The following is a 16,391-nucleotide window of genomic DNA, read 5'->3' on the forward strand; positions in this document are numbered from 1 at the left end:
TGTTTTTGCTCCAATGTATCTTCTTATTCTGGGACCTTGACTGAAGGACTAATCTTTACATAGAACATTCTATTCTTCCTTCTTCCCTTCCTTCCTTCCTTCCTTCCTTCCTTCCTTCCTTCCTTCCTTCCTTCCTTCCTTCCTTCTTTTGAGAGACAGAATGTGTGCACACAGGTGAGCCTGGTGGGGGGTCGAGGGGGCGAGGAGCAGAAGGGGAGGGAGAGGGACAAGGAGACTCTGCACTGAGTGCCTAGCCCAAGGTACGGCTCGATCCCAGGACCCTGAGATCACGACCTGAACCGAAACCAAGAGTTGGACATCCAACCAACTGAGCCACCCAGGCACCCCTACAACATTCTATTCTAATGGCAATGGGAAAGAGAAGATTATTGGCAGAAATATCCAGTGGTGTAAGTCATTTCTGTTTATATATCATTGGCCAAAGCAAATCACATGACCAAACCCGACAATGGGGCTAGAGAGTATACTCCATTGATAGGTAGGCACTATAAGTCACATGGTCATACGTGGGTACATATAATCTTCTTACAGATAAAGAGAGAGCAACTCGTGATAAATACTATCTACCAGTGCTATCTTAGACTTAATTTATTGGAGTCATTAAAAAGCAAAAACCCAAAAAACCTCTGTCTTTTTTGCTTCTCACATCCAGTCAGTTACCAATTCCTTTCAATTCCTAACCCCAGTTGACTCTGAGTATGGTTTGATTGGAAATCAATTTGAGAAGGACCTGTGATCCAAGATAAGTTAGATAATATGAAAGGGGAACATGGTTGCTTTAAATGGGCTCCGATAAAAAGCTTCATAAAAATTATGTGTTAATGTTAGTCTACTGAAAGAACTTACACATGTGATAATGGATTCCCTGATAAGTTGGATGAGTTATTGTAATAATTACAAGAGAAACCGGAAGGTAGGTGTTGGATACATGTTCTGACTGGAAGAGTACTGTGATACAGTGTGACTTTGGCAAGTAGTTTAAATTTTTAGAAGCTTTGGTTTTCTTATTTACTGAATGGAAATAGTAATATCTATTCTATAAGGTCACTGACAGGATTAAATGAGATGAGATGACATATAACACAGAACAGAATTTTTAAATATTAGCTCTTTCCTCTATTAAAAAAAATTTTTTTTACAGACATGCTTAATAATACACCAGTGCCTAACAAAACTTTAGAAAACATTATTAACCAGTTGTTTTGAGTGTGGAATAAGTTATGATCATCAAGAAGAATTTCATAACAAGATATATCAAGCTCTGCTTTATTTTTTTTTATAAAGTTGTTAAATTGACAGAAAAAGTGCTATAGACATTGTTTTTGAAATTAGCAAGGTATTTCTCAAAATCACTTATAATACACACAGAAATAAGATAAAGGTAGGCTAAGAGGATTTTTTGCTTGCTGAGCAAATACACCTAAATAGTATTAAATAATGGATTAATGTCCACATAGAGAGGTTGCTAGTTTTGTATTTGTTCTGTTCATCGTATTACTGATTTGGATTTGGGTGATAATATATATGATTTGCTTTTCACATAATCAGGCATTGAATCAGTCAGGGTTCTCCAGAGAAACAGAACCAATAGGAGAAAAATGATAGATAGATAGATAGATGATAGATAGATAGACCTCTCCATCTGTAATCTATCTACAGATATCTGTTTCTCTCTATATAGATAGACATATAGATATAGATACATATCTCAGAGAGAGAGAAATTTTTAAGGAATTTGCTTATACAGTTGTAGAGCTGGCAAGTTTGAAATCTGAAATGCAGGTCAGCAAACTGAAAACTTCGGAAGAGTTGATGTCTCAATCTTGAGGCAGAATGTCTTCTCTAGGAAATGTCAGTTTTTGCTCGTAAGGCCTTTAACTGATTGGATGAGGCCCATGCACCTTATTGATGGTAATCCCCTTTACTTCTAATTAACTATTAACCACATCTTCAAAATACCTTCACAGGCACACCTAGATAGTATTTAATTAAATAACTGGCTAGTATAGCCTAGCCAAGCTGATACATAAGATAACCATCACAAATACCAAAAAGGTAGAAGAAATAGTCAATATACTGTATTACATAATGTGGATTTAAAAAAAAACTTGAAAGCGTGAAATATTAAACCCAAACTTAAGAATGCACCACATTAAATACTGAATTGTATGAATATAGCAGTGGGGAGAATTCATAGGGAAATATTTCAATGATAATTGTTGTAAATGCAATGTTTTTCAACAGTGGGATATGAATTTCCAAAATTTCTAGCTTCTTCCCTCTTTCTTTTTTATCTGTTCTTCTTTCCTTCCACAGAGATTTATTGAGCACTCACTATGTGGCAGATACTGCCTGAGGCAAGTGGAACATAGCAGTTAAGATAGGCAGAAATCCTGTCCTCATGAAGCTTATAATCTATTTGTGGAGACAGACAGTAAACAAGTAAACAAAAATACAGCATAACTTCAGGCACTGAAAAGCAGTAAGAAGAAAGATCAAACAGTGTAAGTGGAAGGTTTTTGTGGTTGGAGCAGTCAGTGAAGAACTTTATGAGGACATGATATTTGAGCGGTCTTGATGAAGGGAAGTAAACCAGGCAAAACTCCACTGAAGAGGATTTCATACAGAGGGTATAATAAGTCTAAAGGCTCTGAGATAGTAGGATTCTTGGTATATTCAGGAAACAGCCAGCCATTCAGTGTAACAAGACTATAGGTGAGAGGTGGGGGTGTGTGGTAGGGGCTGAGGTTTATGAGAGGCAGAGGCTAAGTCACGTAAGGCCTTATAGATCATGAGAAGAAGCTTGCATTTTATTACGTGTGATGGGAGGATTTTAAAAAGGAATGTGAAGTGATTTGATTTGCATTTTAAAAAGGTCATTCTGGCTAATGTGTGTAGAATAGACAAGAGGAGGAAAAGTGGAAGCCGAAGACTGCCATACAATTCTATTATAGAAGGTGAGGTAAGAGATGTTGGTGGCTTAGACTGGGGTAGTCACAATTAAGACTGAAATGCAATGAAATATAGGATATATTTTGAAGGCAGAGCTGAGAGGATGCACTGATAAATTAAATGTGGGATGTGAGAGAAAGAGGAATCAATGTTATCTAGTTTCCTGGCCATGAAGGAAATGGTTGATAGTACCGTTTACCACATGGGGATACTAGGGGAAGAAGTTTTATGTGTAGTAAATTCAAGACTTTTTTGTTGGAGATGAGATATTCAGATGGAGATGCCAAGGGACAGTTTGGACTAAGAGGAGAGGCTAGGGTTTGGAGATATCTACTACCACTGCAGTACTGTAACATGTTAGCTCATGTTAATTATATATTGAATTTTACATCGTATTTATTATTATGTTGCTATTTCATAAGTGCATATCTCATCCTCTCAACAAGACTTTTATCTATTGTAGTGGATACAATTTATTGAGCTCCTATTTTGTTCCATTATGTTGGTATCTCAAATCCTCATAAAAACCTCCTAAAGGTGGGTTTGAAAGCTGTCAATACCCCACCATGTTCCTTTGTCACCCACCATTCTTGTGCATGGTCATGGAATCTACCTGGTGACTAGGAGTTCTTTCCTGCCTGTGAGCGTGGGACATCTCAGAAGTTTAGCGGTTTAAAGAATCTCAGAGCAGCCTTCACCATAGATGGAAGGGATTTGGAGAATAAGTACTCCCAGCTTCTTGGGATCACCTCCCAAATAACCTACAAACCAATTCTAATATTTGGATCTGCCTCTGGAGGAACCCAACCTAAGCCAACAGATATTGCTATCCATACATATAATAGATGCGAAAATTGAGACTCAGAGAAGTTAAGTAACTTGACCAGGGTTTTAGAGCTAGCAGTGGCAGAGGAAGGATTTAAATCCAGTCTTTCTGTCCCAGCATCCCAGTTTTGGGGCTGATACACTGTCTATATTATTATACCATAACACTCTGTGAACACTCAACAAAGACTCTGTTGAATGACTGTAAAAGCCATAAAGATTTCAAGTCATTTCAGCTTTTCTTTCCCTAATATAATTTATCTTAGTTTCATATGCTGCATTTATTTACGTGGCTAGTTGATGAAACGTCTGCTTCTCTCTAAACTGAATGCTCCATGAAAGCAAAGACCACACCTATTTTGGCTCACCACTGTTTCCCTGGCACTTAATAAATATTTCTAAGTGGAAGCAAGGAAGTTGTGGAAGCCACAAATAAGCAGGAATTATGAGATAGGCATGAAGAGAGCTGGTTGATACAGGAGGTATAATCAGAATCAGATTCAGGGGCTATGTTGAGCAGAGAAACAGAATACAGTAGTGACTGAGCACTTGAGTCATGGGAATGATGCTGCCACTGAAGGAGATAATAACATGGTCCTCATTCTTCAGGCATTACCACAAGCATTCCTTTTAGTTCCCTAGGGCTGCTTCTGGGTCCTGAAAAATAAAGATATTACAGTTCCCTATGAGGCTAGACAGTTTATTGTGGGACAGTTTTTTTGTCCTACCATACTTCCCCAGGCATTCTTATAATGAACCACCATTACTTGAGGTGAATTGACCACACCTTTGGAACTCACAAGCTTACAGATCTGTCAACTGAGAGTAATAGTATTGTCATACTTTTTCAGAGTTGTGAAAAAGACAATGCATGAGAAAGCACTCGGATGACTTTAAAATTTTCTACAAATAAGGGGCCTGAATTTTGAACCACTTTTAATAAAGTAAAACATACTAGGGGTGCCTGGGTGGCTCAGTTGGTTAGGCATCTGCCTTTGGCTCAGGTCCTGATCCCAGATTCATGGGATCGAGCCCTGGATCAGGCTCCTTGCTCAGCGGGAAGTCTGCTTCTCCTTCTCCCTCTCCTTCTGCCTGCCACTACACCTGCTTGTGCTCTATCAAATAAATAAATAAAATCTTAAAAAAAAAAGAAAAAGTAAAACATACTATCATATTATGTCTTAAAATGCTATTTTAATATTCATAATAGTTTTTTTTTAGTTTTTTTCCATTGGTTATCAATAAGCTATTTTATGTGCAATGCATAATCACCTTCGCTTCTGTTCTATAATCTAGATCAAAATACTTGTTAAAAAATAAGCAGTATGTTTGATATCAAGCAATAAATGGAGAATCTTAGAAAACCACTCCCTCTGATTAGCATTGTTCCAGGGATAATATGCATTACTGGGAAATGATGAGTTCTCGTTCCAGCTATACTATGATTAACACTGAAGAAGCGTCTTAGTCAATTGTGCTAAATAAAGTTAGTAGGTCATAGAGTAGGATAAATTAAATACAAAATAGCTTAAGTGTAACAAATAAGATTCCAGAGTACCTATATTTAACAGAAGTAAGTTCTTCATCACAGAGGTTTTCAAATCCCGGGATAGCAGGTACTGTCCTTACCAACTCCATACCCCTTTGACACTCACCTTTTCTCTGCATGTAATAGCTTTTCACTACAAACACCAGTTAACTCTCTACTTGAGGGCTTTCTCTAGCCCTGGGAGACACTCAGCTTGCAAAGAGGGCAGTGTAGAGGGGTTGGAGAGGAGATACTCTTAGGAGTAGCCCTCAATCAATGACAAATGGGAGCTGAAGAGCAAAAACCAGTTTCTTTGTCCCTCAGGTGTGACAATTCTCAGGTGTACTCTGTGTTGTCTCCCAGGGATCCCTAGTGAGATTGAGCCCCAGTTGCTCATAGCAGTAACCTGCTCATTAACACATCTTGTACAGGCTTCCTTTCCTTCCCTACTCTCTGTCTGAAATTTCGTGATCACCTCCCAAATGACTTACCACTCAAGTCTTAATTCAGAGTCTGCTTTTGGAGAAGCCCAGACTAAGATACCTTGTCAGCAAACCAATGCCAATTTTTAATATATCTGTGGGAAAATGAAAAAGGACATAATATTTGATGCACTTTTCATGAAGCTAAATTTATGTAATCAAATTATTGAAATTAATTCCTTCCCCTTTTTTTCTCCCTCCCTCACCCTCCTTTCTTTCTGCCTTGAAATGTCCTTTCCTTATATGAAATAGAGTGGTAGGAATTAGTAGTTAATAACAACAATAAAACCAGAAGTCAGCAACTTCATAACAGTTTAATAGTCTTTCAATTTTTGTTGAAGCATTAGTAGTCTGTAAAATTCAGAAATCTGGAAATCACTGCTATTCTATGTGTTATGTTTGCTAACAATTAGATAAAGAATGAAGAGAAAGTTAAAAAATAAAGAAGTGTTAACAGGTTAACAGGTGAAGTTGAAAATCTCTTCAAAGGAACGTGAATTGAGAACTAATTATAGTTGGCAATATTTAAGAAAGGTCATTTTAGTTTTGTAACGTTATGTTACTCACAACCTCTGATATACTTAAAACTCTCACCTTATTTTATCTATACTTAACTCAAGGCACGCTTAACCCTTTCATTGTAAAGAAACCTGTGTATTTGATGTGCTAACTGAATTTAGAGATGGAGGGGTTACCAGGGATTTTTCATGTAGACCTAAGGATGCAACCTGAATTAGAGATTCTGCAGAACTTCTTTTTTTTTTTTTTTTTTTTTNAAAGATTTTATTTATTTATTTGACAGAGATAGAGACAGCCAGCGACAGAGGGAACACAAGCAGAGGGAGTGGGAGAGGAAGAAGCAGGCTCATAGCAGAAGAGCCTGATGTGGGGCTCGATCCGGCAACGCCGGGATCATGCCCTGAGCCGAAGGCAGACGCTCAACCGCTGTGCCACCCAGGCGCCCCTAGATTCTGCAGAACTTCTAAACTGAAGAGGCCAAAGATTAGTTGGATTCCCTGACTGTGCTTCAGGTGGTAAAATGTAGCTGACAAAGGCAAAGTATGGGAGTATAATAATGAAGAACACATGGACCAGAGTCCTAGTCATCCTGACTCTCCCATTTCCCTTGCCCGGAAACCATTCCATTGCCTTTTTTCTTTCACTTCTCCCATAGAGCACTATCATGTAAAGGGACCAAGGTATAGTCAGGAAATACAGAAATGTTTCTGGTCAGAGGAAAATGGTAGGCAAAGAAAAAAGGATTAGAAATAATGAAAGAGGAGAATTTCTGATAAAGAATAATGAAAAATCAGCAAAATAAAGATAGAAGAATAAACTAATAAAAAATAAAGATATTTGTCAACTCTTCTTTCAAGAGAAAGAATATTTAGATCTAACTGCTCTAAGCTCCTTTAGCCATCAGAAGACGGCTTCTGATAATTTTCTTTGAAGTTTATTTTACAGCCTGAGATATCATACTATTATTTAATTTCTTCATAGTGTTTATAATTTTCATAAATCTTATTTAGTTATTAAACCACATACTGTAATCTCTGCAGAGCTATTTATTTTTTCATTAAAATAATTTCCTTTAACCTGTATCTCCTCTATATTATTTTCTTAAAACATCTCCCTAATCAGGAAATGTGTGCTCTTGAGGATTTTAAGATGAGGTCAGCAAATGAAGTAGGAATATTAGGGTTAGCAGTAAAAGCTTCTTTTCAAGATTTTTTTGGGTCATTGAAACCTTTTGATTTTATTTAGATGAACTTGGAAGCCTATTTGTGTCGCTGAGTATGCACCAGGGCATGAAACACAATTTGGGATTCTTCAAACACAGCTGTAAGCTCTTTATCACTTCCAGCTTAGTTTTCCCCTCAGACACAACTCATATATTTGCTCTAAGCCCTTTGAGGTTCTCTAAAATTGTATTACTGCCTAAGAATTACCTTTTCACATACTGAGGTATCAAAACTGAAAAAATATGTTGGAATGTATTACATTCATACTTAAGTTGCCAATAAAATCAGAATGAGCCAAATTATTTTTTTTAATTAAAAATGTTTAGATTCTTTTCACCCATAAGTCTTTGCCCAGCATTTTTGATTATTTATTTTTCATTAAATACTGTATTTAATTCAATAACTGGATAAGTTTTCTAAAGTCATAGCTACCAAAGATAGTTTTAATCAAGGTAAATGCTATTTTGAATTTTCCTTTTTGTATATTGTTCTGTTTTTTGGTACCTCCTTGTTTAATATTATCTGTGAATTTAATTAACAGACTGTTTACTTCCCTTTGTTAACTGATGTTACATAACACCACATCTAACATCAATTCCTGCAGAATCTCTGTAATGCCTCTCGCTACATAGATATTTCATAGTTTTTTTGTTTTTTTACACTGTTCTTCAGTTTTTGACTCATGAAAGTTTAAGGAGTTTGACTCATGAAAGTTCAAGGAGTTAGGAAATACAGGGCTTGAAAGAACAGAAAAAGAAACACAGAAATAGAAATTGAGAAAGAAATTAGCAGGAGAAAAGATAACATGAGACTATAAATGAGAGAAGGACAGAAGGTCAAGGTGAGTAGAAAAAGAAAAAAAGGCAACAGACAAAAAATGAAGTATAAACATATAACCCTTTTATAAAAATCAAATGTCACTTAAGAGAGACGACGGACTTGAGATTCAGGAAGCACACAAGGAATAGTAAAGATCAAAGCCTCGATCCGTCCAATAAAGGGAGTATATCAGGTATTTGGAAATAGCTCATGAAAGATATGTATTAATCTCTTTGGATAAAAAGGACAGCACAACTCTAAGATTGAATATATGGTAAGATATTGGTATTAGGTCGATATATGGACAAACATGGTAGGTTTTTTCCTACTAGTTGAACAATTGATGTCCAAAGATGTGGGCTGATCTAAACCAGAATTTGTTAAGGAATGGAGGCCTGTTCAAAGCCGTTGGCACGGATGCCTAGCACTGGGCTAGGCAGGATAGGCTACCCGTATCTGCAGAGTAGGTTTGTAGGTACATACACTTGTAAGGAACTAGAAAACAATAGAACTTGGTAAGTAATTGGTGTTGGACTGCATTAAATATTGGCCTTTATTTGCTAAAGAATTTTCAAGAGGGGAAAGAAGGCACTTTTGTGAATTAGGCAGCATATGTGTGAACACTCAGAGATCAGCGATAAGAGTTGGTGATAACCTGTTAGGCCAGTGTCCTACATTCAAAGGCTGAGGGTGGTATTTGGGGTGGGAGTATTGGAGGACTGGGATGCTAAAGTACTGTGGCTTTCAACCACAGACTACAAGATAATTTGTTGGTAGTGCGTGGAATAGGTACTTTGAGATTCTCTTCTTACTTTGAGGGTCTAAGTTTGAAAGAAAAAGAAAAATTGTTCCAGGGAGGCAACTGTAAGAAGTAGGATTGCATTATTCTCTTCAGTATTATGAAATTACTTCATTATGCATTTTCTCATTTCCCAACCACTTTTCTAGAATAGTACAGGGCTTAGCAACACAATACTTTTCTTATCCACCTACCTAATGAATGACATTGAGTTGGCTTTCTCATCTATTCTTCTTTCTTTCAAAACCATTTTATTTTATTTTTTTTTTTAAAGATTTTATTTATTCGACAGAGATAGAGACAGCCAGCGAGGGAACACAAGCAGGGGAGTGGGAGAGGAAGAAGCAGGCTCATAGCAGAGGAGCCTGACGTGGGGCTCGATCCCATAACGCCAGGATCACGCCCTGAGCCGAAGGCAGACGCTTAACCGCTGTGCCACCCAGGCGCCCCTCAAAACCATTTTAGGTACTGTATACCTCCGTCTTGATTAGCATACTATAGTATAGTGGTTCTTAAATGTGTAAACTTGGAGGGACTATTAAAACAGATTTCTGCGAGTTCTGATTCAGAGGGTCTGGAATGGGGCCAAGAATTTGCACTAACAAGTTCCTAGAATAACACTGGTCTAACACCACTCTTGTGACTAATTCATCTTCGCTCTCTCAAGTGGTACACTAAGAGGTGAGCACCATGAAGGAGTCCTCAGGATTAAGCAAGTTTGTCACTGATTTGGCAAATAGGTTTGTGCAAACTTCTAAAGAAAAGGAAAATATCTTGTGTGCACCTTGCCACCTCTTTTGGTGGTCTTTTCCTTTTTTCCCCGGACCTCTGTTAAGAGTTCCTACCCATCCCCTTTGCGCTCCTCTGTTGGTTTCATCATCTTTAGCAGAAGAAACATTGAGCTCAAAGACCAATATTTAAAGGTATTCAATGTGGGAATCCTCCTGGGAGAATTTAAAAGAACAATATATGAATGCAAAGGGCAAATTACCCATACTGTAATTTCAAACAATAGGAATGAGTCCTCCACCTATATGAATGCACATAATAGTTTATATATATTCTAGCATAAAAGACAAAACAAAACCCATCTCTCCAGCTATTTTTAGTGTGAGATTTCAGTTTATTGGTAATTTCTTGAAACTATGCACAATTGTATCTGGCACTTTGAAAACCTTGACATTTGCCTTGTTCAAGGTTCTCTATGCTTCACATATGCATCCTGGAACCTGACCCGCCTTCTGCACACAAATGAGTGTTGTTTGTGGCACCCCTCTTCTACACACCTCATTAGTACCCAACAGACTTCCGATGGCACTATTAAGAGTGTGGGGGGAGGGAGGAAGGAGAGATAGGACAGAGGAGAGATGGCGATGTGAGTGAAGAAAACATAATGTCTATACTCTTAGAAATGCGACTTTACAATCACTATTTCTACTAAAATTCTTAGCCCTCCCCGTGAGGCTCCCCTATTTCGTTTACTTCTCTTGAGTTTCAGAATGCAGTTTAAAATTTCATTTTTTTTTTAGCACGGAATAATCATATAGTTATTGCTAGTATGCAACGAAAACAAAAAAAATAATAGTACTGCCTCGAACTTCGAAGCAATCCCCCTATCCCTGGGCCTTGGCCGTCTGGTTTCTGCGCCGCTGACTAAAGGTGTTTTTTCTACCAGTCAGGAAGAAGGGAACTGGCTTCGCGGCATCTTCCTTTCCCTTTTTCTCGGTTCCTTCCTCTCCAACCCTCCGGGTCCCTCTCGTCTCTCCTGCTTTCACAGTGCCGAGCGGCCGCGTGCTCGGGTACCCACTCCTCCCCTCTGCACCCTCTGCCCGTCAAACAAAACCCAGGGAAGCAGGCGCGCGCCACCGCCCGCGACACCGACCGGAGAAACGGCGACGCCACCACACGCTCTAAACCGAGCGAAACAGTAAGCACGGCCGCGCACGCGCGCCCCCGCCGCTTCCTTCCCTCCCGACTCTTCCTTTTCTTCCCTTTAGGCCCAGCACCCTCACCCCCGCGCCAGGAACCCGCCTGCGCAGAAGTTGCCCTCGCCCTCCTCCCCCGCCCTTCCTTTCCTAGGCTCCTCCTCTGGTGCCCCGCCTTCCATTCTCTCTAGTCGGTTTCACTGAGCTCTCCAGGTTGGGAGCAGTTCAGTCGATTTCCCCACTACCCCGCCCCCTTTCCTCTTTTCTCCCCACCCCTCCCATCTCCAGCCCGGTGGAGGATGAAGCGGCTGCAGTGGCCCCAGCCCCAGCAGCGGCACCGGCGGTGGCTGCGGTGGGGGTGGCCGGAACTAGGGTGGTGAAGAAGCGGTGTCGGCGGCGGCGGTGGCTGAAGGAGCGGCAGCCGCCCCAGCCGCTTCCTCTGTGCTTCCCTTCCTCTTTAGTACAGCCAGGAAGTTTTTTACTTCTGTGCATGTGTGTGTGCGTAAGGTGAAGGTTTGGGGCGGCGTTTGTGCAGGCGTTGGGTTTTTTGCCCACTTCGCTTCCCGTAACCCGGGCAGCTCCGGAGCCTGGGCTGTGGCCCGAGGAGGGGGCGCGGCGGCGGGCTCTCTCCTTTTGTTGTTGTTTCCTCCGCCTGGGGAGCTGAAGGGGGACGCGCCTGGGTGGGGCGGCTCGGAGCCCGGGCCTAGTGGCCCCCGGGGCTCCCGGGCGGGTAGGGTAGGGTAGAGTAGAGCGGGCTTCAACATGATGGCGGCCGAGGCCGGCAGTGAGGAGGGCGGCCCGGTGACCGCCGGGGCAGCAGGAGGCGGCGCAGCGGCGGGCTCGAGTGCCTATCCGGCAGTGTGTAGGGTGAAGATACCACCGGCCCTGCCAGTGGCAGCCGTCCCTTATTCTGGGCTGACGGAGGCCGGAGTGGCCGGGACTCTGGCTGGCGGAGCCGCTTTGGGGTCAGGGTTCCTAGGAGCCGGGTCTGTGGCAGGAGCAATGGGGGGAGCTGGACTGTCAGGGGGAGGTGCTGCTGCTGGCGTGGCTGGTGCTGCCGCTGCCGCCGGACCTGGAGGAGAGATGGCTCTCGCCAAGGGGACCACTTCGTTGCCTGCTGAGACCTTCGGGGCAGGCGGCGGATTCCCTCCTCTGCCGCCGCCTCCTCAGCTGCCCTCTTTGGGCGCGGGCCTGGGAGCAGTGGACGAAGGTGACTCTCTGGATGGACCAGAATACGAGGAAGAAGAAGTGGCCATCCCGCTGACTGCTCCTCCAACTAACCAGTAAGTCAAGACAGCTGTTCAGGGATTGGGGAAGCTGGCTCCTGGAAAGAAGTGGGAAAACTTACCTCGTTCTTTCAGTTGTGATTTGTTCTGAAAAGTTTTGAAGCTTCAGGTTCCGTGCGTAGGGATTTAATTTGATCATTCATCCTCCCTACGGACATACCCCCGGCGTCTTTGTATATTTATTGTTACACTGGGAAGATGTAAAGTGTTTGAGACAGAAGCATGGGAAAAATGTGTATCCATTGAGAACCGGATATAGTTCTGCCTCTTCCAAATTGAGGTTGGCGTCCTGGGATTCAGCTGAGCTTGCAGCTACCAAGGCAGTCATAGTCTCTTTTAACCTGTGTGTGCATTCCCTGTTGAAGCTAGATTATTAATAAGGAGCTTTGAGTATACAAGTACTTGAATGAGTATTGTATTGATATCATTTGAAACATGCATTGGTCAGAATGCTTTGTTTTTGTGGCACTGCAAATCCCAACCTATTCCTTTGAAAGCATAGCGATGCAGAAAAGTCTTCGGATCACTTAAGAAGATGTGGGTCAGCGAGAAAGGAAAGGAGTTCTGTGAATTACAGGTGCGATTAAGGGCCTGTCTTCTAATAGTAACTGTAATTTATGCCATAGAACTCCCGTTTATTAATATTAGTGTAATTTTTTTATAGTTGAGACTTTGTAAGTACAATTCTGAAGTAAAATAAAATTAACACTTAGACACTTTGTTGGTGGCCAGTACAGTATTCTGTTTGACAATTAGTTTTGACGGTATATTGTAGATTATATAGGGCAAATGGTTTTTTTCGTACACTTAGGACCTTCCCCTTGTTCCCTTCATAAGTGAACATAGGTATGTATTTATAAAGATGGACCTTGATGAGAGGAAAATGTTGATGGGAAGTGGTAATAGATGGCAAAACTGTTTTTATGGATCCCTCATATCAGTATTATTTGACCTTTAGAATTTTGACAACCTTGGTGTGGTGTGTCAGAGGAAAAAATATTTGGTTCATACGTTGGCAGTCACTTGGAACAATTTAAAGTTCTTTGTTTGTTTGTTTGTTTTGGATAAGCTCTGGAGGATTTAGAAAGGACTTACAAAATGAATTAGAAAACGATTCTGTAATCATTTTTTACTTCAGGCTACATCTTTTGATGTAGGTGGAAAAGTAAAATTAGCCTTATTTATGTCAGCCATGGTTTAACAGTGTTGCATTCCTTTTATATTGCTCAATAGGAGTTTAATTTTTTTGTCTAATTTTATTCTGACTTACCATATTATGTCTTTGTGTCTGTTCTGGGAGTGTTAAACATTTAAATTTTACAGCACTGTTTACATACCTTCGAGCTTTTTTGAAAGAATCAGTCAAATATTTAAGTGCTCACTACATGCTCAGCACTGCTGTTTTAAAGTGCAACTTTTCATACTGAGAGAAGATAGTCTTATGTCCGTGTTCATAACTGAATTGTATTAGACATACTTGGCATATGGTAGTTCTAATTTTTTTTGAAATGTTTATTTTGTAGAACATTTTTAGGTTCACAGCAAAATTGTGCAGAAAATGTAGAGTGTTCCCATTAAATTTTTAATAAACATGAATGAGTACTTAGGAGAAATTGTGGGAAGTTTATTGTGTGAGATTTCCATCATTATTAATATGTATTTGGGAATAAAAATATTTGTATGACTGTGTATCTAAGAATTGATCATGTTCTGAAAAGTATCCTCCATTTATAGTATGTTTTTTAAATTTGTCACTGAGAAGTACAAATTTCCCTCTCTTCCTTATCTTAGATATCAACCCAGAGTCACTGCAGGCAATAGAGTGTAGTGTCTAAGCTTGCAAATTCTGAAGTTAGACAAGATTTGGGTTGGAATCCTGAGTCTGCCACTTATAGCTGTGTGATCTTGGAAAGGTCAGTTTCCCCATCTGTAAAATGGGGATAATATTGGTACCTCCATCATATGGTTGTTTTTAAGGTTTAATGAGAACCCAAAGTATTCAGCACAGTGCCTGGCACATAATAAGCGTTCGGTAAATAGTATCCCAAAGTAACAGTAATGTAATTTTATTGTCAATAAATTGCCTATTAATTCTATTGGTACAGGGACTCCCTCACTAATAGTTACTTTAAAGAATGGTTGGAACTCCAAAGGCCTATCTACCATGATTAATTATATTAAAAATTGTGACTTTATAAGTCTTCTGGCAGGTTAATTAAGTAGGTTTAGAGATGAAGTTCAGATTTTTTCTATAAATTGCTATTTTTAAAGGGCTTTAATGACTTGGTTAAATAACGTCAAATCTTTTGTAAAATTATATAAGAAATGTTCTTGGACTAATTGAATATTTATTTACTAGTGAGTGGTCACTTTAGTTATTGGATAGCATGTTATTAAGGAGGATCGGGTCACAAGTTTGAGTCCACACTGGTTTGTTAGAGTAGGGTTCCCTCGTCATGGAGTTCAACCTTGTATCCGTCTAGTTTGGTGCTGTTGGTCACAAGAGAGTCAAATGACAATATATAGATAGACAAGTGCAAATACATTAATGCTATTAGCATTTTGTACCTTGTTTTTCTGTGTGCATGGGGAGTCATTGTCTCATTTATCACTGAGTGTTTTCATTAGTTTGGTTAGGGCCAGAAAAGTTTGTATAATTTTAACGATTATATTTATTTGAATATTTCCCTTTTCTCAAATTTTGAGGAAGAAAATTTAGAAAGCAAAAAATTCTCCCTATGTATTTTATCTAAAACTGCCAACAGATTTGTTTTTCAAGAGAGAAAAAAGTTAAAGGAGTTTGTCAGTGGTACACCTTCTAATTTTATGAACTTGCTTTTAGTGGTCCTGCTTTCTTTGGGGTAGATGTGAAGCTAATAGTAAAGAAGCATGTTCCCTTAGTCCACCTTCAGTTGTATGTAGAGATTTTAAACTATGAGCCTGCTGTAGCAGGATGCCCTTGGACTGAATCCAATCCACAGATGATTGGTGAATTTGGACCATTTAGTAATAATTACTCGCCACCATTTAAAAATAGGAAGACTTCGTATTTAAGAAGTCTCACTTTTTAGCATCACTTGCAAAATCACAGGATTTGGCTCTACCTGGTTGCTGTTCCTGTTTAATTATATCTTGCTAGAGCTGAGTAGTAGTTGCCCCTTTTAGGTGAGTTCTGAGCTCTAGTTTGCTGTAGCCTCCACTAGGCTTGCTTTGCCTTTGATATTATTTTCCTGGCAGGTGATGTAGATCTTACCCTGGACTTAATTTGCTGGCTTCTCAAGCCTGAAACTTGAAGGAAAAGGAAATAAGGAATGTAAATGATGCCTTTCTTTTCCTTAGAAAACATGTAACCATCTCTACAAAAATAAAGTCATTCTTAATTAAGCCAAATAATTATTAGAGGTGAATGTTAGGACACGTAGTGTTCATTAACTTTGTCACTAATTGCATTATAACTATGGGTGAGTCATTATTTCTTAATGAACATGGGGGGTGAGAATTGCAAAGATTAGTTAAGTACAGAGTGGTTGCTGACCAGGACCCAGATATTTTTTTTTACCATATTTGTATGAATAGTGGATCAGTGTAGTAGGCGCTTAATTTAAGGGATACAAAAATGAGTAAGATGCCCATTTTCTCAAGTCTTTCTTCCAGGGCAGTTACAGATCTAATAGGAAATTAGGTAAACCAACTACTATGATTCAGGCTAGATTAAGATAAATATGAGTGAAGTATGAACAAAAGGTCATGGGCTTTAAAAGAATAAGACATTTATATAATTAGGATCAGTAAGTCCTTGAGGAGAAGTAGCAAGTATGTTATCCCTGTTGCTTTTTTATTTTCTAAACAAGACCTTATTGGTCCCCACGCCCTTTACCTAATGATTCTATCATGTAAAAAAGAATTACTAGTTAAAGGAGTTTGACCCTGAAAGAAGAGTCTGCCCTACTCAACTCTTAATTATTTGCCAGTGGTCTGGAAGGAGGGTGAAGGAGGTGCCTGTAGTTTCTGA

The 16,391-nt window shown here is 39.7% G+C and overlaps 1 protein-coding gene and 1 pseudogene across 2 annotated transcripts in view; both read left to right on the forward strand.

The window, feature by feature from the left end:
• The window catches only part of LOC100468142, a 117,534-nt pseudogene extending 106,250 nt beyond the window's left edge, over positions 1 to 11,284 (forward strand).
• Positions 10,946 to 16,391, forward strand: part of RASA1 (RAS p21 protein activator 1) — a 121,917-nt gene continuing 116,471 nt past the window's right edge. The window contains exon 1 of one of the 2 annotated variants that reach the window (XR_004624126.1): positions 10,946 to 12,376. Coding sequence is in view for 1 of the 2 variants with exons in the window: in XM_002913620.4 (XP_002913666.2) it covers positions 11,856 to 12,376 (521 nt within the window). In the remaining variant the exon portion in view is untranslated. The remainder of the gene's footprint in view (positions 12,377 to 16,391) is intronic. The other variant, XM_002913620.4, reaches the window with a different exon arrangement.

Source organism: Ailuropoda melanoleuca, chromosome 3 (genome assembly GCF_002007445.2).
Source record: "Ailuropoda melanoleuca isolate Jingjing chromosome 3, ASM200744v2, whole genome shotgun sequence".
Lineage (NCBI taxonomy): Eukaryota > Metazoa > Chordata > Mammalia > Carnivora > Ursidae > Ailuropoda > Ailuropoda melanoleuca.